Here is a 25,584-nt window from a genome sequence, read left to right as displayed (position 1 = left end):
CTAAATTTTGTGGGTGTTATATACACCAAGACACAGAGCAGGCAAGAGAGGAGAGGCATGGGGAAGCAGAGTTGTACCATTCCAATCACAATTTAAAGTACACATGAACAGACCTCAGATATACTGAAATTGTACTGTGCTGAAAAGATATGAGTTGTACCATTCTCTCATATGGATTAAAACAGTCGAAGAGTGTGAGTAATGCATGTGATGTGTGGAAAGCACCTAACATTTTATTCTCCCCAATTTCTGGGCAACAGAACCCACTAAAGAAATTGAGATGTAAGCAGCTTACATCGATCCGTAGTGACCCTCCCAGTTACACCAGCACTATTCAGATGACGTGTGATGCAGGGAAGGCAAGGTAAGCAGAGGGAGAGAGACCAAAGGCTGGATCCTGTGACCTAGAGACAGTCTGACATCTGTTTAACTAGGGGAGCAATACTATTGATCAACATCCCAATAGGCCATTCACATCTCAAAACTCAAGATCAGGCACAGTGATTCTTTCCTCCATTCTCACCCAGACCTCCTCCTCCTGCCCCACCTTCATTGGGTACATGATAATCTCCATCTCAGGTGTAGAATTACTTATTGGTCTCACTCTTAGCCCCTCCCCGACAATTCACATTTATAACTATCATAGAAGTAGATACCATATTGTTGTTTTCTTCCATGACCTGGAACTCTATGAGGCATTACAAAGGAATGCAAGATTGCTGTTGTCTAAGTTAAACACAAGAAGGTTAGATGCATACTAAGCTCGTTTCACTATAACTACAGCCTTTAACTGGAAGCAGATCCCATTGAACTCAATGGGCTTACATCTGAACAGACATGCAGAAGACTGCACTTTTCATTCCCATTACAATCTAGGGGACAAGTCATCATTAGTTTAATTCTGTTGATTACAATAGAACCTAAACTCACCTTAGTCTGACTCCAACCTAGAGTGGCATTCTGCATGTCTAAAGAAATTCACACCACATTATTTTACCTTATTTCCCACATATAAAATATCTAGGTGAGGGACAGGACCCAGCAAGTTGAGCACCAGCTATTTTTTATGAGCAGTGAGGAAAGCAGAAAAAAATCAGTTTCTTGAGATGGCATACACGTATAACAGTTCACCAGGGTCTCAATAAATCTACCTGGTGAGCTGCATTAGGCTTAGTGGTTCACAGACTTGAGCTGCCATCGTTATTATTATTTTTTTGCAAATCCAGTGAAATGTACCAAATAGATTCACATTGATGGCGAGATCAGACATTCACTGATCAGATGAGTTTAGTTGCTATTTTAGTACATGAAACAACAGTTTGCACTCATCTCTGCTGTGAAACAGTAGCAAGCCACTGACTATTGGAAGCAGCCTGGGAGTGAGGAATTTATTCAACATACACACCCCATTGCCTATAATGTCTCAATGGGAGAATGTGAAAGTCAATGTGTACATGAAATAAAACAATGTACATTTGGACTTTTATCATTAGGAAATGCAACACTGCCCGCATAACTCCTTTGCGGAAGACTGTGAAAGCTCACACAATATAGGTTACGTCAACAGCTCAGGGGAGACACGCCACACTTTTGCAGAGTGACAGTACCAAGAGCATAAGGGGACGGATCACTTACTTGGAGCAGTTGAATGTTAACCCATGGTAAGGGCTGGTATTGAGCTCCACGGAAATGGTGTTGAGGTCTAGAGAATGCAAGACGTGGAATGAGGTTAAAGAGCTCCTCACACAACTTCCCCGAGCACAGTTCTTTAGACGCACACAAACATTTACCTACAATATTGTGAAGTCAGAGGAATTTGTCCCCTGTGGAATATCAGTTGCAGAAGTTAATTCTGAAGTGGAAGTGGCTGGGGAGGGGGCGTCTGAACTTTATTAAATCTATGCTAACATCTCCCAAAGCCAACTGACATGCCTAAGGGTGAAGCCAAGTCTAAACCAAACAAGACCATTTTGGGCTCTAGAACAATAATACCAAAAACTGGGATTTATTTTTTTAACGTTTTCACTTGAAAATACTTCTCCATATAATATACCTCTCAACACAAATATACGTACAGACATTTTAACATAGCAATAGTTAATGTTCATTTCCTCAGAAAACAGAAGGCGGTATCTCAGGGGCTTGCCTGGTGGGACAGAGGCAGGGGCCTCACTGATGATTACTGGGGTGGGCTAGATGAATCAGTGGCAAGGTCAGGGCTGTGCAGAGGCTCCCACTGGAGTGTCCACACAGCCCTGGCCTCATGACACACAGTACGTGGCAGCAGTGACACTGGTCCTAGGAGGCTCTTCCTGCAGCTCCACTCACCAGGTGAGCCACTCCTGTTTTTAGCAGTTCTATGAAATCCAGTCATATTTATTTAGGAACAGGCAGCTCTATGCCACAGTTTTCATTGGTCAAAAGACTAGAGAAGGCTGTATCCCATTTCCTAGGTAACTATCAACCTAGGAAAAGAGACTGTAAAGACTGAAATAGGAGAAAGTAAATGTGGGGCTGATGAACATGCCCAAAATTTGACCTATGGTGGCCGTGCAGGACTAGTGAATGAATGAAACATACTAAGAGCTCAATCCTATATGTATTAACTCAGAAGTTAATACATGCCTTATGAGGAACGGCTAAGGGAGCTGGGCATGTTTAGCCTGGAGAAGGGGAGGTTAAGGGGTGATATGATAGCCATGTTCAAATATATAAAAGGATGTCACATAGAGGAGGGAGAAAGGTTGTTTTCTGCTGCTCCGGAGAAGCGGACACGGAGCAATGGATCCAAACTACAAGAAAGAAGATTCCACCTAAACATTAGGAAGAACTTCCTGACAGTAAGAGCTGTTCGACAGTGGAATTTGCTGCCAAGGAGTGTGGTGGAGTCTCCTACTTTGGAGGTCTTTAAGCAGAGGCTTGACAACCATATGTCAGGAGTGCTCTGATGGTGTTTCCTGCTTGGCAGGGGGTTGGACTCGATGGCCCTTGTGGTCTCTTCCAACTCTATGATTCTATGATTCTATGATTCTATGAGAAGTAAACCCCATGTGTTCAAAGAGGATTACTCCCTAGTATGTGTGTGTTAGGATGACATCCCAAAACTCAGAATCTGGTGCTTTGCAGTTCATTTAATCTGACTTTCAGATTCCATTTCCTATCTATGGATTTCTGCCAATGCTTCCTGTTCATAACAACTGTTTAAACAGAAACTTTTACAAGCAGTGTTTAGCAAGCTATTTATTCCACCTCTACAAATACATTTGGCTGTTAATGGGATAATGGGGAAATGAAGTCCACACGCATATGCATAAGCAAGCACATCGTCCAAAAGAGAAATACTTTAACTTTCACCAAAAAACACAAACCCTCAAAATCAGAAACCCTTTGGCATTAAAAACAAAAGCCTTCTGTAAAGCTGTTTGGATATCTATAAGATGTTTATTTTAAAAATAAAACAAGACTTAAGACAGAAACCCAAAAGGCCTTCTCCATTAAGGGTAGACTTCCATTTGTTTGCAAAGCTCTGTCCTTCAGTCATGGAAGCACCCAGAGTTTTCTGAATCGTGCCTTGAACCTGTAAAACTGCTGTAGCTACAGAGAGTGCATAAAACAGAACCAGTCTTAGCAACTATAGCTTCCCAATGTGCATCCTAGAATTATGGGTGTGCTGGCAAACATGTTGCTTTGTGCACATTCACATGCTACATTTTTATCTGCACACTTAGAAGATCTCCTACGCTCGTCTTGAACATGCAGTACAGTATATGAATTGGCCCTGAGAAGTGTAAAAACTTCCTGGATCTGCAATCGCCACAGAATCATTGCCTGTAACCTTCAAAGCTCAAAGTATTTCTCAAACACTGTCATAGGCTTTATTGGTGGTTTGGTGAGATTGCAGAGAGTTGGGTAGATTCTGATGGGGGGTAGTTGGAAGAGGTTTTGAACAAAGTACTGGCATTGGGGAAATGCCCAGGAAAGAGCTCACATGATATCGGAAAAATAACATCACAGGGCTATGTTGCACAACAGAATGCACACCAGCTCTGGCTCCCTGCAACTTCTGAGAATAGTACCCCCTGAGCATTGTCCTCCTGGGGTTTCTACTGCAAAGTCTCCTAGGGCACTTCCAGACTGTCGCTATTTTGGGGTTTGATTCAATCACATACTGATAAATGCAGGCTGCACAACTATAGTTGCTTGGGAGGTCTTGTGCAACAAACCCCCAAATATTGGACTTTTTGCAATAAGTGATAGGGGGAACAAAATTAAAAAATTCCTTCCAGTAGCACCTTAGAGACCAACTAAGTTTGTTATTGGTATGAGCTTTCGCGTGCATGCATAGGTATCTGAAGAAGTGTGCATGCACGCGAAAGCTCGTACCAATAATAAACTTAGTTGGTCTCTAAGGTGCTACTGGAAGGAATTTTTTTATTTTGTTTCAACTATGGCAGACCAACACAGCTACCCACCTGTGATAGGGGGGATGCACTGATACGCTGTCTAGCCTCACCACAAGCAAATCAGGGTGAATATTCCATCTGGAGGCACCCTTAGCATGTCTGGCACATAGCACAGTTGGGGGGGATGCACTGATACGCTGTCTAGCCTCACCACAAGCAAATCAGGGTGAATACTCCATCTGGAGGCACCCTTAGCATGTCTGGCACATAGCACAGTTGGCCATTTGCCATTCCCAGCAGGAACCTGACTCTGATGACCAACAGCATCAACCACGAATATGGTTCATGGATATGCTTTTGTGCAACTCCCATTCATTTACACAGATCTTGTGCAGGAGAAGCTCCTAGTGGCTCATGTGACCCCTGACTTTTATGTAAGTAAATCCAAACAAGTCAAAGTGCATTACTGAAACATTGTTTATACCAGTTTTGTATATAAATATATATTTACATACACACACAATTTCTCGTCGCACTTGTTTCAGGAAAAATAAAACCAGGAAACCCCAAGATAAGAACTCCAAGGAAATGCTGTTGCTCACCCAGGTTAGAAGAAATCATCATTGTGATGAAATGTCAGACGTTGGGAAACAAACCCTCACTGATGTACCTTTTTAGTTCAACAGATACTGCAGGTTGGAATTAAACAAAAGATTTCCACCATCATAAATACAAGACCTCAAACAACCCAAAACTGAGCTAGATTTAATTTTTTAAAAAAATTCAGAGAAACCCACAACACAAAGTCAGCTGTTCCTTCGCAAGGGATTATTTCCTTTCTTCCATAAGAAAGGCAAAGCTCTTGAGTGAAGGCAGACAAGTTGCATACATTTTCTCAAAGTGAGTTGGAGAAAAACCACACTGCAAGGATGGTTTTTAAGGGATTTCATGGCCACACGGATGCACAATGTTATGGAAGATGCTTGGAACAGATGACAGGAAACGAGGGGCAACACAATACTGAAACAGTGATAACTCTGCAGAAGGACAGAGTGTCAGGCCAATCCCTTTTAAACCTTGTATGAATACAAGATGAGATGGCTGCATATTTCCACCTTTGAGTGTTAAACTCTTTCAAAAACACAGAGTTAACAAGACAATCCTCCCAGGCCATCAATGCTCTGTCAGTGAAGATGCACTTGATCCATCTGTGTTTTGTTATGCAGCTCTCTTGTTCAAGCCAACAGGAAAACTTGGGAAGTACCCATTTTCTTTTCAAGAGGAGGGGGGGTGAAGGACATGCATAAATTCCAGATACCATGTATTCAAGGGCCTGCCTGTGCCTCTTTGCAGGTTCATCATCGCTGCGCACTGTTTTCAATGGGAAGAATAGAATGGTGGAGAGCTCTTGTGTGCTGCTTGGGGTCTAATGGTTCGTGTTCTTCTGTGAAACTGTCTGGGCTTCCTGCTCCATCTAATGAGCTTCCACAGCTTGAGTTTGGAGACAACATGTCCTGAAGAAGGTCCTCTTGCACAAGGCCACTCTCTTTGCTGACTTTTCCCCTTTGGTTCCCTTCTTCTTCCTGGTCATTGAGCAGCTTGGCCAAGAAATTGATGTATTTCATAGCCAGGCGTAAGATTTCGTTCTTGCTCAGCTTTTTGTCAGGTGGGTGAGTTGGGATGAGCTTGCGGAGCTCAGCAAAAGCTCCATTGACATTCTGCTGCCTCCACCTCTCCCGGCTATTTGTGAATATTCGACGGACCACCTTTGTGTGAGGACCTAAAAATAAAGAGAAATGCAAGTTTAGCAGTGACAGAATTCATGGGGAAACAGTAACACGAACACATCAAAACAACTTATTAAAGTGTGACTTTCAAGTAGGGATGGATGAATCTCTCATTTTTCCCATCTTGAATTCAGTTCACCAGATTTCTGCATTAGTTTGCAATTTTTTGAATTAAAAAACCTCACAAAGATTACTCAGCATTTTACTGTACATTTCCCCTGAAATACATTTCTCTGTATGCAAATTTTGAAGGACAGCCATGTTTCAGTTTGTGTATTTTTTCAGAAGTGTGAATTAGATAAGGTTGCATAAAAACTGGATTTCTCCTTCATTCCTACAGTACAATCTGTAGATATCTTGGCAGAGCCAGCCAGGTACACTTTTCATCACTGGAACGGGAGACAGAAATTAGACAGGTGCCCAATTCTTTCTTCTCATAAGGTGTGACACAAACTATAATCAGTTTGTATTTCAACCCAATCTCTTCTGCAGCAACATAACCTGAGGCCTCATCCCACAGTGCAACTTGGCTAGCTACTAATCAGAGAATCCTTAACAGAAAGGAATATACATACAGCACTTCAGGGAGACACTATCTCTATCTATCTCTATTATCTATCTATCTATCTATCTATCATCATCTATCTATCTATCATCTATAGCATGTTGGTGGTTGTGGGTGCTAAATTGACACTTTTCAACATTAGGTCAGTTACTGTCTCTTAGCCTAAGCTACCTCACAGGGTAGTTGTGAGGATATGCTGGGGAGGCGGGAAAGCTATATGCCACCTTGAGTTCCTTGATGGAAAGATGGGATATAAATGAGACAAACAAACAAATATTATGCAGACTGTGAATTGTTTCATCTTATAAAAACTCATAACACCCAGTTGGATAGTCTAATTTTCATGATATGACACATGCTATGTGTATTGGGGTCCTTAAGATCCACCAAACACTCTTATAACTGAGGCCCAGTGTTGAGGAGGGGGCCAAGAGAGAGAGAGAAAGAGAACTTGGTACAGAATGCATCCCAAGTTGGCTTTGTTCCAGTGAAAAAAAGCTTCTGCTTGTGCAAGGCAGGGCCCCTAATTTTTGTCACAGGTACACAAAAGACCTCCATCTACTGCAACCCTCTGGTTCATATTCCATACTGATCAGGAGGGTCTCCTAACCATCAGAAGCAACTTTTCAGGGGACACCTGGGTTGCAGTGGGTAGGAGAGATCAGTTGAGGTGCCCATTGAGACTGGTATGGCAGAAGGCAGAGTGGCTCACAGTAGGTGGAACCATGCCCAATAACAGGCAGAGCCAACTAATTCTAGTTTTGCCCCATCCTCCTCATTGCTGAGTTCCATAATCGTGACACTGAGGACTCGGCTATACAGATGCAAATAAAACATTTTAAATGTGTTGTGAAGTGCAATATACAAATGTGACACTAGAGGGCGAAAGTGAGCTATGCCAAATTCAATGTATTTTTCAAAACTTTTTAAAAGCATTTTCGCAGTGTGTGTGTTTTTTATATGTGTAGCATCCACCTGAGAGTAAGGAGGAGGAAGCTGACAACCAACACTGCCCATCTCTGGACTCACTATACAAAAGATGGCAGGCAGGTAGGAGCTGACTAAGGGTCAACTTGGGCTGATGGGGCATTGCCCCATTCATTGAAACAGACCAGCTTCTCCTGGAGATCAGTAAAAATCATCTTGGGCAAACAGAGGTGATTTCCACTAGTGCAAAACCGCCATGGATATAGACCAATAACTTTAATTCACAACCCATTTCCAGCAATTTGCACATACTCAATTTTAGCAGAATTTTAAAAATAATAATGTGGATTTAGCTGAGTGCAAAGCCCGTCGGCAGTCACCTCCCAAGGGAAAGGGGCCTAGGACCCAGCAGTTCCCCACAAGTTAGTCCACCCAACAATCGAAGCAGGAAATTGATCGTGTGGGATACGCCCACCTGATCCTAACAGATGATCCTGCTCAATGCTCCAGAGGAAGGCGAAAAAGCCCCGGTGTCTGCCAATGTGCCGCGGGGGGAATTTCCTTCCCGATGCCAACCCAGGTGACCAGGAAAACCCTGTGCATAAGAGCAAGAATCACCACATGTTACAGCAGAAGGCAGTAGCAAGTGTCATTCCCCTGTCTTTTCCATAAGCAATGTTTACCCTTATATTCTGCATGAATTATGCACTGTGCAGAGGAAGGAGATTACACATACTTGACTGAATAGGCATTGTTTACTTCAGCATGAATTTGGCATTTTTTTTAATAAGCAGCACTGGTGGCAGTGGTGAAGGGTAACTGGACTGAGTGGGCAGTCAAGTATCAAGGGTCTCTTCAAGTCAGGGGGCTGGAGATGTAATGAGGTCAACTGTTGCAATAGGGAAATCTGAATCGATAGGTATTAAGGGGAGGAAGCTGCTGCTCAAAGCTGGCTTTGGTTCTCAGTTTGCAAAGGGATAAGCACTAAGGCGAAAAAACCTATCAATGGATCCCCTGCCCTCTGATCCAGAAGCCTTTGTCCCAGGTGAATGGAACTGACAGAGACAGGGTCAACTCTAGGACTCAAGGAGCACTCTGCAAATTGCCCTCTGGCGGGTCTTCTACATTAGTGGGCACTGCAGACTTACGTGGTGGCAATGACATCCTGCTAGGAGGCTCCATTTTAAATTTCACACAGTGCCCCTGACAGAACATTGTCATGGGCCACTAAAGGAATCACAAAATGGTGGTTGTCAGGCTATATTGGCAGCATTGTGGAAAATTTTAAAATGCCAAATTCAGGGCAGACGTCACTGTCAGTGACCTCTGATTCAGTACTGGGGCCTCGGCAGTGGCTTGGTGCTGACACCAAGCCTGGACTGAGATGAATTAATGCTTAAGGAAAACAATTCTTCACATGCTCACAGGCACTCTGCTTTTAGTCACACCAAGAGCCAATTCCCGCCTGACATTCCACACTTAATATACAATTATTTTGAAACCTGGAGTGGCTGTCTTCTCCCCCAGCAGACCACCCTGTACATATGCCTGGGTGCTTCTGCAAGGGCCAGCTTCCTGATGTATATGTTGCAAGGAAGAAATAGCCCAGTGCATCCATCTCTGCATACAAAATTACATAGTTTGTCTCTTTACTAGGGGTAGAGATGGGCAATTGCAGAGAAAAGCAGACATGTGTCAAGGATTTCTTAGGACCTGAGAATCCAGGAGGTGCCTATCTGAGTAGGGCTGCCATATGTCCAGGAATTGGACTGCCAAAATGGCGTCTGGGTGGATTTTCACAGAATCGGCCAAATGTTGGGGGGAACCCAGATGTATGGCAAATAGAGCGATATTTTTTTTAAAAAAAATGCTTTAAAAAACACTTATTTTTTTGAAGATGCTCCCCAAAGGTCAACAACTTTTCCGGATTTTAACTTTTGGGAATATGGCGACCCTGTATTTGAGATCCTTGTGCCCTTGTGCATATACAGATTATAAATCCCTCCTTGCAGGAGGTTCAACAGAAGGAGCTCCACCTGCCTAACAGTTTTCATGACAAGAAGAGTGGCAGTAAAACAGGAAACTGGCCCTGTTCCAGATCCATTTATGCATGGCTTAAAAATATTGAGGGCTTATCTTAAGAACATGTCAAGACTGAGAAAACAAATATTACATCTACTTCCACTGAAGCACTCAAACTGAGAGGATATTTTTCACAACCCATGAGCAAAACTTCTTTTTTTAAAAAAAAATAGAAATAAAAATCTAGAATATCCAAATTGATCTGCCAATCTAAATTCTATATCCTGAGTTTTGATAGCTGAACTAAGCACTAAGCCCTAAAAACTCTTCGACTGTGGAGACATTTTTCTTAAGTTACGGGGGCATTGACAAAAGTGGGTGATGGCATTGAGCTTTTTTCATTGGATCACCAACTTGGTAGCTGTGAAAAAGTTGTGAGAAGGCAACTCTCTATCCCCCAGACCTTATACTTCAGATCAACCTACTGCAGCAACAGTAGAGAATCTCTGGCCCACAAACTTAACTAGGGTGGGTCAGCAAGGGTCTCATTTTGGCCTGCAAAGCCATTCCCAGCTAGCCACACCCAACTGTCAAAGTTGATCCATTGGGTTGCAGCTAGATAGTGATCTGGCCCACTGAGCCAAAAAGATTCCCCACCTTCTTTAATATACCAGAAGCCTTATCCTGTGGACTTGATTTCATGCATTTATTTTGGGGTGAAAGAGGGTCTCTGTTTGGAGAACTGCTCCAGGAACCCCAACCATCTTACCTGGCCTTGGAGAAAGTCATGTGTTGCAGGCACATCTGAAGTAATCTCAGTTCATAAATAAGATAGAATATAAACTCTCATCCCACAGATACAAATCCAACTTTTTAGTCCTGGTCCCATCAGTGTACCACATCCAATCTACCGCATCACAGAGATCACAAAGTTCTACCTTAGTGTCCCTGAACAAGTTGGCGTTTTGCCAGTTGACTGGTGCACATCTTTTAGACTAAAAATACTTCCCAAGTCTTGCCTTTGAGGACGTAAAGCAGGGGTAGTTCACCAAAAGCCCAGCTCCCCTCCCCCAAGTTCTTCCCTATGGCCCCTGAGAATTTGGCGGCAGCAATGGAACAAAAAATAATGATGATGTCCTCACCAGGATTGGGACTCTGCTGTCGCATGGAGGAGTACCCGCCATAGGTTTCTGCTGTAGAGGGGTGAAAAGAAGGAGGGTACAGGGAAAATTGTGTTCAGTCGTGGAAAATTGTCCTGAGATTGCTATCTAGGGTCATGGTTTCAAATCCCACCCAACCTCAGCGGTGTGTGTGGGTCTGGGTGTGTGGGTGTGTACTGGAGAGAGTGGGTGTGAATGTAGGGCAGCCTCTTGATCACCCCCTCCCCCACTTTTTAGGTCACTGGCACGAGGCCCTTGGAGAGGTCCCCCAGAGGTCAAAGCAGCCCACAGGCCACCCTTGACATAATGCAAAACTGCATTTATAATGGATTAAATCAAATATATTAGGATCATTGTTGGTTTGGGCTTCTGTAGACTTAGGGCTCATTGGGGTTGATCGTTCGCTGCTTTGTTTTCTTTGCTTGTTCAGGTGACAGAACCACAGAAATACCACACAGAGTTGATCCATCCCAAAATTAATCCCAGTTTTTGAAAACGCCTGTAAAAATAATTCAATAGCGTGTGGATTCATTGTACTGCTTTTCCAGCAGCCTCCCAACCCAGGGTTGTGGCTTAGTGGCAGAGCATCTGCTTTGCATGCAGGTCTCAGGTTCAATCCCCAGGAAGAGCTGGAGGAGACCCCTATCGGAAACCCTGGAGAGATGCTGTCAGTCCGTGTACTTGTCAATACGAAGTTAGATGGGCTATGCCTCTGCATGTCCCCACTTTACATGTTTGCCTCAATGAGGGCTGCTCTAGAACCAGTGTGGCAGCAGTTCCATGTAAATTGTTGGTTTGGTCTAAATGAACACACTGGCAGAAGCTAAGTCCCTCACTGCCACAGGATAACTCTCATTTAAAAGACAGAGGATCCTTGCAAACCTACTGAAGATGGTGAGGCAAGACTAATCTTAAATTGAGGAAATCCACAATTTAAGATTAGTCCAGCTGCATTGTCGTGTCAAATAGCTTGTCCCTGTGTCTTTTCAATGAGGCATCCAAATTATATCCAGTCCTTCTATAAATTGTGGAAATATCAATAGTTGAACAACTGAGCTAGCAACAGACAAAGTCAAATGTTTGATGAAATATAAAAATGGACTCATTAATAGAGCCAGCGCAACTGTTAATGTGAATATTGAGGATTACTAAGCATATGTAAAGCAGCATAGCTAGCAAGCAAGCAACCACTTTGCCAATATGGATGGAGGAAATGTCAAATCTGATATTTAAAATATAATATTAAAAGGGGGAAGATATAGTTCAATCTTTTCAGGTGATTTTCTTTTAGTTTTGTTTGATCCCTAATTTAAACATAAATGATTGAAAAAGCGGCAAGATCATGACCACTAGATATTTCTATTGCTTTGAAATACATTACAAATCCTCACCATGTTCTGTAAGTGGCGACCTCTCACTGGGAAGGAGTTTTGACCTCCAAATGGCATTTTGCCAGTAAATTACCCTGGGATTATCAGGCTGCTATGGTCATAATAACCCAATTTCTCCATAACAGTTCTTGAGCAAATGAGGTATGGGTGACAGCATGTGTCCCATTCATGGAATTAGTTCCAGGGGTTTTTAACAAAGTTTCTACTTCATGTCCTTATCCCACATCCATAAAACCTGCTCTGCATCCTCACTTTGGCTTCTTTGATTCTCGACCTGCACAAGTTGTGCCCCACTAAGGCAAACCCTCTTTGTCATATTGCTGCCTACCTAAGGCTACAAAAGGGCTGTCGAGAATCTGGACATGACTGATGGGGCTGTGTTCAGCTTGGTGATTACAAGAACACATGCCCAGTTTATACACAGTCCAGACAGGCTAATAGTACTTCTGGGTCTTAAGTATATATAAACCAAGAAGGAACATCTCACCAGTCAAGTATACACTGATGCTTCACATGGTTCAGGTGTAAAGAAGCCTAAAATCAACCTTTTGCTCATGGGCAACTTTTAAATTATTCCATGAGCTCCAAGGCCAGTATATATACATACATAGTTTCCAGCAACTGGTACTCAGAGGCATATGCCTTCTCTGATAGTGGAGGTAGAACATAGGCATCAGTAGCAGCCACTGATAAGCCCTCTCTTCCATGAATTTGTCTAATCCTGTTTTGAAGCCATCCATGTTGGTGCCCATTGATGCCTCTTGTGGAAGCAAGTGTCATAGTTCAATGAGGCTCTATCAAGTACATTGTTTTGTCTGCCCTGAACCTTCCAACATTCAGTTTCAGGGGATGAAGAGAGAGGGAGTGTGACTTCTCTCTCTCCACTTTCTCCACACCATACACACCTCTATCCTGCCACCTGTCTTACTCATCTTTTTTTTTTTTTTTTTTACAAAGAAAGTCTCAGGTGTTGTAACCCTTCCTCCAGTCCTGTGATCGTTTTGGCTGTCCTTTCATTATTCTTTTTCCAGCTGCATAATATCCATTTTGAGGTAAGGTAGCCAGAAGTGGACACAATAGGTTCCTATAACAGCACCACAATATTGGCAGCTTTATTTTCAATCCCATGGAATTTGCACTTTTCACAGCTGCAATATTGTGTATTACTTCAGAATGTGGTAAGCCAGTCCTGCAGCTTTAGAGGACCCTCCTTCTTGTTCTGCTGATTGAGGCCCTGGGCTTCTGCACCCAAGTCCAGCCCTGAAAGCTCCAGAACATCTGGGCACATGACCCAGCTGAAGGTCCAAAGGCCTCACCCCCTCAAATCCCATTCAACACTGATGGCTACACTCCTTTGATTTCCAAAAACTGGTTTTGCTTAGTGCATATTGCCCAAATACATGAATAAATACAGGACCAGGGCAATGTAGTAGGCAAATATTGTCTTCTTCCTCCTAGGGTGGTCATCAACTAAGCTTTACTCAGAGTAGAACCACTGAACTTAATGGACCTAACTTAGTCATGCCTATTCATTTCAATGGATCTGCTCTGAGTAAAACTTTAATGAATACCAGCCAATTGGTTTCATCCCAACATTTTCTCATTATTGCTATTGTCACCATCATCATCACCACTATGAAGCCAACACCAGGTGCTGTTGGACTATAGCTCCCATCATTTCTGACCATTAGTCATGCTGGCTGGGGCTGATGGGAGTTGGAGTCTGACAACCATGTTAATTACCTCCGATTTATGTACTTAGGCATCGTATATTCACCAAATGCAGATCCCTAAGTCGCCAAAATGACACACCATCCACATACAAGAGGGAAGTGATAGCAGGCTTGGGAGAACCTCAATGTTTGCTAGGTACAAAAATCATTTGGAGGGGGGAGGAAAACCTGAAAGCAGGACAACAACCCAAGCAGAACTCAGCATGCTGAATGGCTATGGAATGCTGTGGAGTAAAGGAAGCATGACAGGAGGTGTGGCTGGCTGGAACGCTGAGCAGAAGGACCGCTATTGCAACGTTTCGTTGCAAGTTCCACCTGTAGATCATAATCTGTCCGTCCCCCGTCCCCCTGCCAGCACAAAAATAACAGGAAATTAACTAGCAGATCACAGTTCTTGAGACTCTCAAATTTAAAAAGCTTCCTCACCATCAGAGAGCTCCACTTCATAGGGGGACGGTCTTCTTTTCACTCGGTTGTTGCTGTACATTGAGAAGTTATCTGGCTCTCCAAAGAAACCACTGCAAAGCAAGAGGCAGAATACAGGACAAAATGAGGAGAGAGAGTACAGTACTGCAAGGCAGATCTCTGCTGAAGACACTGGGCAGTCTTTGAATGTACTTCCATTCAGCTGAGCATATGCAGAAAGAGTGAGTGTGGGAAGGGGGATATTGTGTGATGAGCATTCATAACATTGCACATATATGCACATATTACAGATGCTCATCACACACACCGAGAAACCTTGAGCTGCAATTCTAAGCACATTTATTTGGATGTAAGTTCCCCTGAAACCCATTCACCTTCTAAATAAGATGCTTTTAGGATTCAGATGTATTACACACGGGCCTGAAGCACTTTCAGAGTGCTTCTAATGGAAGAATTAAGGTATACTTTACAGCACCTTTTTTTAAGCCCAAGGGATGCTTACCAGGGTTAAAGGATTTGTGTAACAAGGGGGGGGGGGAATCATTGTGGAAGCATCTACTAACCTCAAAGAAGGCTTGGCCCTGGCATGACAGAGCTTTTTAATATACATATGAATTGCGATTAAACTGCATTGCATTTCTGCAGGCAGTGAAAAGGAACCTCAACAATTTCCTAACTAATGGAGGCAACACATTGATTAAACACTCAGAATAATCCCTGGGAGGAAATGTTTTCTCTCTGTTTTTGATCTATTCCACTGAAGACAATTTCTCGGCGAGGGAGGGTGGGAGACGGATCCAGAGCGCTAGCATTACCTTTGTTACTTTAAGGCTATCAACGTCTGCTAGTTAGTAATGCTAGTTAGTTCAATGGCATTTCACGGTACAGCCTGTTTTACAGTTCTAGCCCGTACACTTAACAAATGGCATTTAAAAAAAAGACCTGGCATTTTAAAAATGATGCATAATTGTGGCTTAGAAAATGACGTATACAGAGGGGCCACTGAATTTGATTGTCAGTAGAGAACAGGCGATCCACCAGAGAGACGAAGGTGGTGGCTATTAATTTCGTAGCAAGTACGGCAAAAAATCAATTCTCTTTATGGCAAGCGGACAAAAGGGAAAGGCAGACAGTCCCACACAGCTCAGGTTTGGCACTCAGAGGGCATAAGAAGACGAGAGGACAAAAGAAAGAAAAACAAGAGCGGGAAAGAAAAAGATGTTGGTTTGAAAAAGAAAAATGAAGGAGAGAGGGGAAGCGTGGGGGCAAGGCAAAGCGCCCAAACTAGAGCATGAGACTCTTAAACTCAAGGTCGTGGGTTCGAAGCCTACGCTGGGCGAAATAGTCCTCCACTGCAGGGCCCTCGTGCTCCCTTCCAATTCCACAATTCTGTGAAACCGGAGGACATCCTCGACAATGGTGGCATATGACAAAGGCGACCCTAAGCAAAGCAAGCCGAGAACGGATGGCACAAGCAGAAAAGTCCCTCCCTCCCCCCTCTCCCTCCCCCGACGCTGCGGCGGACCTGCTGGCGGTGCTGAGCTGGGGGCCGAGGCCGTAGAGCATGGCTCGCGCAGGTGGCTGGAGCGGGAGCGCAGGGGCTGCCGTGGGGCTGAGCTGCACCATGCGGGCGTCGCTGCTGGCGTTGCTGCTGCTGCTGCTGAGGCTGGCGCCGGCGGGGGGCGTGCCCGTGCCTGTGCCCGCGGCGGTGGCGAGGGCGAGGGCAAGGGCGCTGGCCGGCTCGGCGCGCTGCGCTCGGCTGTTGCTGCTGGTGGTGGTGGTGCTGCTGCCTCCGTCTCGCTCGCGCTGGCTCTGCCTGGCGCCGCTCGGCGCGTCCGCGGCTTTTATAGGGCGCCCGGCGCGCACCAGCTCGATAACGGGCACCGGCGCGGCGGGGGGCGCCGGGCCGGGGGAGGGGGGCGGCCGGCCTGTCTCCTTGGCAACCCCATTGAGCAGCGCCGGCTCCCCCGGGAGGGCCATCCCCCCGCGCCGCCGATCGCCAACACCGCCGACGCTGTGGCTGCCCGAGCCCAAGCCCAAGTCCGGCTCGCCGACGCCCTCCGCTGCGGCTCCGGCTCCGTGCACGGCATCCCGCGGCGGGTCACTGGGGGGCCTCTCCATCAGCATCCTGGGGAGAAAGAGGGAAAGGAGAGCCGTGAGCGAGGGAGGGGCGCGCGGGGAGGGGAGGGAAAGGAGGAGTAAGGGAAAGTGGAGGAAGAGAGAGGAAGGAAGGAAGGAAGGAAGGAAGGAAGGAAGGAAGGAAGGAAGGAAGGAAGGAAGGAAGGAAGGAAGGAAGGAAGGAAGGAAGATGAAATGGGGAGGGAAACGAGGGAGGAAAATTGCGCGCAGGGTGAAGAAAGGAGAAGGGCGAACGAGACGAGCTTCCAACCCAAAAAAGGGCTGGAAGACTGGGAGGAGGAAGGATCGGGAAAGAAAGCGACACCTTCCCCGTCCGCGACGTCGCCCGCTTGTCATTGGCAGCGCAGCGGGCGCCCAGAGGGGCTGGGCACCGGCGCAGGGCCGCTCCGCAGCCGCGGAGGACAGTTGCGAGGCTAGCAAGGCGCGCCGCGTAGAGCGCGGCCCTTGTGTGGCCCGGTGGCCGGGCAAGCTCGGGCGGGGACCCCCGTGCGAATCTAAGACGGGAGAAGAGGGCAGAGCAAAGGGGGTCCCTTCCCCAACCTCCGGCTCTGAGACTTCCCTGCCCTCCATCCTCTTGCGGAAAACTCTTTGCCTGCCCTGCCCGTATCTCGTTTTTGCTTTTTAATTCCACACACGCACCCTTCGGACTTCGTGGCAATCGGGCGCGCGGGTGCGTTTCCTAAGAGAGTGAGGTGGCCTCGGGGAAGTCATTCTTACAGATATGAGGTGGGTGGGGAGAGCGGCCGGAGGATCAGATATCTACCATTTGGTGGAAGAGGAGGACGGTGGCAGAGTGACAGTGTCAACCAAAAGAGGAGGAGTTGTGCAGTGGGGAGAAGGGGACGGAGACGAAGGGAAGCCCGCAAAGCATCTTTGTTGCTGAAATAAAAAGAAAATCGCCACCATTCGCTGAAGCAGCCTGCGCGGAAGAGAAACTTTTTCATTTCACATTAATGCCAGGGATAATGGGGGGGGGGGTGTAATAAGAAATCATATCACAATGGAAGAGTGGGAAGGAAGGAAGGAAGGAAGGAAGGAAGGAAGGAAGGAAGGAAGGAAGGAAGGAAGGAAGGAAGGAAGGAAGGAAGGAAGGAAGGAAGGAATTCACCTGTCTGTAATAGCATCTAAAAAAACAGCGCTGTAACTGGATTCCCATCTCCTTTTTTATTTCTCGGGTGTTTCTTGAGTGAATCTCAGTGCTAATGTATTCGGTTATGGTGTATTTGCGAATAAAAAGGTAAAGGACCCCTGACAGTTAACTCCAGTAGCGAACGACTCTGGGGTTGATATCAGCTTTTAAATTAACTTTGCATAGCCATATCGATGCCTTCAACTAATAATACTTTGGGGGGCTTATAGGACTCTCGTCCTGAGTGTTCCCTCTAGCCAACACTTGCCTTGCCTTCCTCGCTGCAACAAAGCGCGAATTAAAGTCACTTTCCAAAAGTCGGCTGCGCCCAGGCTCTGAGAACAGAGCCAGATTTGTTAACCTCCAAGCGCTCCACGAAATAGATGAATTATCCAGAACCGGGGGGGGGGGCGCACACACACAGCCAGTTAAATTCGAATATTTGGGCTTCGCAACACATTTTAACTCTAATTCTTCCGATTACGTCAATAGGCCTTTCTCCAAGTAAATGTTCCGATCGGCGATAGTATTGTGATCAGCAGAACCAAACGTGTCTCAGTTCCAACTCTTCTGTCCGCCGCCAACACAGTTTTATTATAACGAACGGAGACCCTCCCCCTCGATCGCTTTGCAGCCATCAGATTTCTGGGGATCGCGATGAACTCTAAGGCTATTTGGTGGCACAGACTGCTGCGCGGGTGGGGAATGGCTTCCGGTTTGATCCAGAAACGCCAAACAACAGGAAGCTGTCTATGAGATATAAGCCCGAACTCGGTTTATCCAACTATCTCCATAATACTTGCAGAGGGAGTAGCCGTGCTGATATCTTGACACCTCTCCCCGCCCCCCCAAAAAGGAGTACTGTTTCACCTCAAAGACTAAAATTTATTATGGCATAAGCTTCAGCTTAAATACTTGGTGTGTTTTTTTGGGGGGGTTGTTTTTTAAGACCAGGTAGCCCTTTCAGATGGCAATCCGATATGCACTTAATTGGAAGCAAGTCCCACGAGAATAAGGGGTGCTATCTTCCGAATATACAGCCCTAGAACCGTCGTCCACACACACACACACACAACACATCGCTGGGGTGATTTTCCCGGAGTCCCTCTGAGTCCAAGGAGATTGGTTCCCGAGGACCGAGTGAAATATGTTCAGGATTTCAGCCTCAAACCGCCGGTCCTGGTTAGTTAGTGAACGGGTTGGTTTCGTTTAAGCAAGGAGTAGTTCAGGGCTCCCGTTTAAAGCAAGAAGAAAACAAAGCACGAAGAAATAGAGGCGTTTGAAACGCAATTTATATTGGGGCTGATTGGCGAAGGGGCCTGGAGAAATCCATATTTTATGGTGTTTCGTTTAAATCGCTTAAATGCAGCGGAATTATTCCCGTCCGGCTTTCTCCGCTGAGCTGCGGGCTGTTAATTTCACGCCTCGAGCATAAATCCGGTCAGCGCCTCGCTCGGCTGCATAGAAAAACCGAGGCTTAAATTGGTTGCTGGCGAACTGAAACCACAACAGCCCCCGGGGATCGGCCGAGGAGCTGTCTCTGCCCACCCAGCGGGGCTCTCCTCCGAACACGGGCGCGTCGAAAGGCAAGCAAGGCCAGGGGCTAACGCGGGGAGCCCAAGACCAGTAAGGGCGGGTGGCCTAACCCAACTCCTACGCTTGTTGGACCTCGAAGGCCGAAACACCACACTGAGTTTCTCGAGTACATAAAGAAGGATTCCCAACGCCTTGGCTACCAGTGCATAGGGTTAATAATAATAATAATAATAATAATAATAATAATAATTTTATTATTTATATCCCGCCCGGGATTTATACCCCGTAAGGATAGCATGGAGAACGTTTAGAATATCTAGCATTCAGACCTGCCCGACTGTCCCCAGACTTACGCGGCAGCCCATAAGACCCATGAACTCGATAGTATTTTATCATTTATCTCAACGATTGGTATGGCGCTTGATTGCGGTTGTCTCTGTGTGCAGGAGACCTAACCTATCATAAAAAGACGAAAGCGAGTTAAAACTATAAAATCATAATTCAGTTAGAAAGCCTGCAGGAAAAACGACAATCTTCAGTAAATTCAGGGGTGGAAGGACTTGTCTGGCCAAAACTGGGAGGGAGCTGCACAAAATTAGGCCCCCGCAACGTTGAAGGCAGGAGGACTCTTTGTGGTTACAAGTTGAGCATCATCCCAGCCACCAGGGACGCCCCCCCCCCAACAGTGACTTCCCTGAAGACCTCAGTAGTCCAGCAGGGATATAATGGATCTGGCGATCCCTGATACTCTGGACCGACCCAAGTTGGGAATTAATACAAAGACCCTGAAGCTGACCCAGCAGCGAATACGGCAAGTGGCTTATATATGCGATTGCCGCTTTGCTGCTCGGAATTAATCAGTTCGTCTGCTGTGGCAGCAAAGCATCATTTAAACCAAGGGATCTGAAGCCGATTTCAAGGCTATGTAGGCAGACGAACCTGCCCAATCCAGGCCCAACCCTACTAGTGAAGGACCACGCCACCAACAATGCCCTAAACGCCCGCGAAACCAGCAGGATTTCCTTGTTGTCAGAATCTACGTTTGGGACCGGGGCTTTCCTCTCCATTCCTTCGGCCTCTGCCGGGATGGGTTGGAAGGAGGAGATCTTTGGATGGCAGCTTTGGAGAGAGTAGGGGGCTGGAGGGGGGCGTCGTGGAGAAGGAGGAAAGCGCCATCAAAATAGCACGACTCTATCTTTGACCAGTCACGACCCCTCCCTTGCTTTCAGCTGCCTCCGCAGCAGCACCCACCCAATCCGGCCGCCTCCTTCCTCCTTTTAATTGGACTTTCTGATACTGTACAAGGAGGCAGAATTCGCCTCTGCCAGATGTTAAGCAGCCCCTCGCCTCTTGCCTCCACAAAGCCCCTCTCATTGTCAAGGCCACATTTCCTTCTCCTCCTACCTCGAGGGGGCTTTCATTTAGGGAGGGGCTAGCCCAGGATGCTGCCTCCTGCCACGGCTTAAGCAGAGGAAGAAGCCTCTCGGATCAGGAGGGACCCGTCCCGGATATGGGGCCGAGGAAGTGGGGTGCGAGGAGAGATATTTAGATCTGGACAGGGTAGGGGGTATATTTCACTAGAAAGCCCGGGGGAAATGGGCCATAACATAATATTTCACATCAATGCTCACATCCTAAACGCATTCTCGGTCTGAAATAAGTACAGTACAATTGATTTTGATGGGGTTAGTTTCGAAGGAAATGTTAAGGTTCGCAGCCTGGTTTCTATTTCCGGTTCATGCGTCAATCATCATGTGTATGTGAGAAGTGCCTTTCCTACCAGTAACCACAGGAGTCCAGCAGGAAGGGGGGGGAAGCTTCACTCGCATCTCTCCATTCCCCACGCCACTAAACAATCTTGTCTCAAAGAAGTCAGTCTCACCAATGAGAGAAAACTCTTCTACCACTGGTATGTTTGGCCTGGTAAGGGAGACTGAGAGGAGATATGATAGCCATCTTCAAATATCTAAAGGGCTGTCACACTGAGGATGGAAAAAGTTGTTTTCTCCTGCTCCGAAGGCTAGGGCCCGAACCAATGGCTTCTAGCTACAAGATCCCGACTAAACAGCAGAAATAACTTTCTGACAGTAAGAGCTGTTCGACAGTGGAACAGACTCCCACTAGAGGTGGTGCTCTCTCCTTCCTCGGAGGTGTTTAAGCAGAGATTGGGTGGCTATCTATCATGTATGATCTAGTTGAGATTCCTGGATTTAAGGAGGCTAGACTAGTTGACCTTCAGTGTCCCTTCCATCTCTACAATTCTATGATTCTATGACAATTTAATTTCGCTTTATGTTATGTTTGCCGAACCACGTTTTGGGATGTGAAAAGCCTGAAGGAACGGCATAGCTTCTATCTCTTACCGTCCCCTCCTTCTAATCGAGTATGCTTTTGCAGGCAAAAAAAACCCTACCCACAATATTATTATTATTATTATTATTATTATTATTATTTGCAGCTTCAGGCCTGGTGAAGATTCCTGTGAGACTCAGAAGCTTGTTTTGTACCCTGCCTTTTGTATTCGCTCTTGGGCGCAAAGGAAACGATCGTTTTCTTTCCTTCGACGCTTCCTTCCCATTGTATCGTTGTGGGGGAGATGTGTGGGGCTCTTCCTCTTACTTAGAAGGAAGCCGCGATCCCTGCGGTAGTTGTTCGCTCTGCTCCTGACACAAGCCCTGGATCTCCAATAGCCTTGAGTCTGTCCAACAACGGAACTGCGGGAGAAGCGAGCGACCAGCAAATTGCAGATAAGTGGCGGAAAAAGTCCGGCGCACGTCTTAGCGGGGTCTGGAGGAGTGAGCTGCGTTTGGGGTTTTGTCGTACGCACGCTGTATCCAGAAAGAAATGTATGAAACGCGAAAATGTGTGTGTTTGGGGGATAGGGAGAGAAACGTTCGAGAGAAGTGGATTACACGCACACACCATACTGAATTCACCGGCAGCATATGCACTGCTACAAAATCGAGAGATGGCCAGGAGAAGCAAGTTTGTGGAGGAAGATGACGTCTGTTAACGGTTATCTGCGGAGCTTCCATTTCGGAGGCAGTCTACCCCTGGTAACCGGATGCCAGAACAAAAGGCAAGAGAGCGGCACTCTTTCGTCTTGCCTTTTATTCTAACAATAAATTACCAGTGCCAAATTTAATTATTTAAAATTTACATGCACGGGCTGCTTTTAAAAGACAAAATAAAAGAGGTACAAAAAGATGATCAAGGCATAATAAGGATGGCAGAGGACACTATTTAAAGCTTAAATTGAATTAAACGAGAGTTGTAAACTAGAGTAGCATCCAGCTGCATTAACTATTTATTTACTATTGGACTTATTAGTCCTTTTTACAGACTGTAAACTCAAAACAACTTACAATGTAATCGCAAAACTAAAACCAATATAAAGTTTCAAAACAACAACAACAACACCGATATACATTAAAAGCATTCTAACACAACTGACCTACTAAAAAGGGCCGCAATAGCTAAAAGTCTCCAGGCTAAAGGTCGGGTGGCGGGGATACGTTCGTGATTGGCTCCTAAAAGCAGCCAGTAATCGCATCAGGCGCAATTCCCTGGAGAGAGCATTCTATAAACTGGGAGCCACCACTGAAAAGGTCCCTTCTTGTGTTGTCAACCCGCAGACCTAATTCAGAGGGGGCACATGGAGAAAGAGCTCCCGTGATGATCACAGGGCTGGGGTTGGTTCACCTGGGGAGAGGCGTTCTCTGAGGTACTGGGGTCCCGAGTGACACAAAGCGTTACAGGTCGGAACCAGCACTTTGACTTCAGCTCGGAAACTAATTGGCAGCCTTTACAGTCGTGTCAGAATTAGCTTTACACGCTCAGATCATCTTGCGCCTGTCAGCAATGCGGGCGCGGAATTTCGCACCGGTGTGGTTTCTGAACTGTCTTCAAGGCAGCCCTACGTATAATGCATTGCAGTAATCTAACCTACTTCTGAGATATTCTGCGCCATGTGTCTGGCCACAGTTGCAGAGAGGCTGCTGAGCCGATGGGCTTGTAAAGGTCATTCTGTTCTGAAGCATAGCTTAGCAGCCTTGAGGGGCCGTGGACGTCCTCTCCTACAAAGTTATCACGCAATTCAAGCGAGATGCGGGTTTCACCATCAGGACATCGCTCAGCCTACTTGTGTGTTTACCTGATCTGTCTGTCAATAAATCAAGGGCGGAAGCGCGAGTGGAAACGTCTACAGGGAGGAAGCCTCAGTACCGGCTTCTACACGATCTGGAATTTTTTTTGCGTGTAAGCCAATACACGCAGAGGAAAGGAGGAGGAACTAGTTGGTAAGGCCCCGCCCCCGATTTGGACCTAGGCGACCTTTCTACATTCCCACACAAACGTCTATCTATCTATCTATCTATCTATCTATCTATCTATCTATCTATCTAGCATCTAAATGCAATGTATTCTTTTGCTTTCAGTTCCTAAGCGCGCAGATGCCATCATTGTGGTGTACATATTTTGATGGATGCAAATATATCACTTTTCTGCCCTACTGTATGACACACAACGCTCCCTGTATTAGTAGGCAGATGGTGGTCTATTTTATTTATTCTTTGCACCACGAGGAATTAGAGGACTGTATGCACCAGCATGCTGGCTTCAGGAAACCGAAAGAAAAAAGGAAAAGAAAGGAAACATTTGAGCAGGCTAGCGCCTCGCCTTGGTTTTTGGGGCTATATTATTCAGAAATACCGTTTTAAGTGAAAAATCGTGTGGGGGAGGGGGGAAGTATTTAAATTTTATTTTAAGGAACCCGTTTTACAGGAAATATTCAGAATCGGAATTCCTAAAAGACGAAGAAGGGAGCAGGGTGCGACAAATTGCAGTTCGAAATGTGTTGCATTTTCAGCCTTCCGCTGTTTTTATGCACACGTGCATTAGCTGAATACTGTAACACTGTAGCTCTTGACAGCATCTGAATTGGGAGAAACGAAATTCCCACCCTCTGAAATATTGCCCATCTGCAAATAGGTTCTGTTTTAAGTTAATAAATAACAACCATAAAATAATAATAATAATAATAATAATAATAATAATAATAATAATAATTGCACTGCTCCAAATGAGCTTTTTTAAAGAATCCACCTTGTCTGTTCCCAAATATTTAGCTTTCTCGTGAAAAACATGGACAACAAGGCACAGAGGGCCGCCCAAGCCTTCTCTTCGCGGCCTGTTCGGCTGCCACGCACTTCGGTATCCGCCTAAGAGAGATTCTGCGCCTTCTCAGGCAGGCCGGCTTTCCTGGACGCTTCCCATCCCTCTCCTATTAATACCTCGCCCCTCTCCGCGCAAAAAACGCATTTCATTTCCATCCCTGCAAATCCAAGTATCTCAGGGGGGAAAAGAGAGGCGACGAGAAGCGGGAAACGAGTCTGAATCCTGGGGTCTGAGCGCCTGAATCCGCCGGCTAACTCGGTTTGCCGCCTGCGGACCGGCTTGGCTTCTTTTGTTTTACCGATCCGCAGGCACCACCGTAGGCATTTCCCCCGCCTTAAAATACAGGGCCAAGCCTGAGCTTCTTAGTGCTGGCTATCTACAGTAACAGGGATAAAGTCCAGCTGCAGTCTTCTGTACACGCGTGCCGGGGAGCAGACGTGCAGAGAATGAGGACCGGGTTCGCACGGAGCCAGCCGCCTCCCGCTTCCAGTTTATTCCGCATTTGCTTCTGGACTCACAGCAGGCCGTTTGCTGGGTGGGAACGGGCTCCAGCACAAAGAAAAATAGAGAATTTTTAAAATAACAACAACTCCCAGATAGCAAAAGCAGCCGAACAGCAACTGCCCTGACGGATAGCTGGCTCGTTTCATTAGCTAACCTGAGAACATCCAGGGGTTTTGCAGTGGAAAGGCGAGGCAGCGAACGGGCAAAGAAATAAAGTGAAAATACATATCCATATAATTTGATATTTCTTTCATCCTGCTTTCCTCCCTTCCTCAGTGTGTATATGGGCGTGTGTGTGTGTGTGTGTGTGTGTGTGTGTGTGTGTGCATATATATGTATATGCACACGTGCGCACAAGAGCGACCTCAGAGTCTGGGAATGGCGCGGGGATTTATATATATGTATGTATTTCTATTACTTCGCTGGCCGCCTCCCATCCCTCTTCTCTGAGGCAAGGCTTCCTAATCCAGGCCCATTGGCAGGCCGGCTGCGAAGCGAAGATACCCCAAAAACACGCGCACGCACAAAATAACCCGCGAGAAAACAATATCGAGCGCGTCTCGATCGTCTCTCTCTTTTACTCACCATTTGCTTTTCATTGGTGAAAATGACTGGAGCCATTTTGTGGCCTATTCATGGCGGATGGATGCAATTTTTTCCCCCTCTCCCCCTTTTCCTTTCTCCCCG

The 25,584-nt window shown here is 46.0% G+C and overlaps 1 protein-coding gene and 1 long non-coding RNA gene across 4 annotated transcripts; one reads left to right on the top strand and one right to left on the bottom strand.

The window, feature by feature from the left end:
- Nucleotides 1-4,862: 4,862 nt before the first annotated feature.
- TAL1 (TAL bHLH transcription factor 1, erythroid differentiation factor) lies at nucleotides 4,863-25,584 on the bottom strand. Of its 3 annotated transcripts, none has more exons than XM_082226786.1 (5): nucleotides 25,483-25,584; nucleotides 15,940-16,542; nucleotides 14,415-14,506; nucleotides 10,847-10,897; nucleotides 4,863-6,183 (listed from the first exon to the last, which is right to left on the bottom strand). In XM_082226786.1, exons 1-5 carry the CDS (start codon nucleotides 25,494-25,496, stop codon nucleotides 5,762-5,764), a joined length of 1,182 nt encoding a protein of 393 aa, XP_082082912.1. In that variant the 5' UTR covers nucleotides 25,497-25,584; the 3' UTR covers nucleotides 4,863-5,761. The 3 variants fall into 3 exon arrangements, with proteins under 3 accessions (XP_082082912.1, XP_082082913.1, XP_082082914.1); XM_082226787.1 differs by having other exon boundaries at nucleotides 10,847-10,894; XM_082226788.1 differs by lacking the exon at nucleotides 10,847-10,897.
- Nucleotides 21,020-22,373, top strand: LOC309534869. The gene is made up of 2 exons (XR_014220908.1): nucleotides 21,020-21,127; nucleotides 21,677-22,373. It is a non-coding gene; the product is annotated as an uncharacterized lncRNA (long non-coding RNA).

Source organism: Podarcis vaucheri (assembly GCF_965113315.1).
Source record: "Podarcis vaucheri genome assembly, chromosome: 6".
In the NCBI taxonomy this organism is placed as follows: domain Eukaryota; kingdom Metazoa; phylum Chordata; class Lepidosauria; order Squamata; family Lacertidae; genus Podarcis; species Podarcis vaucheri.
Note: the sequence above shows the minus strand (reverse complement) of the source record. Positions and strands in the feature narration are given on the sequence as shown.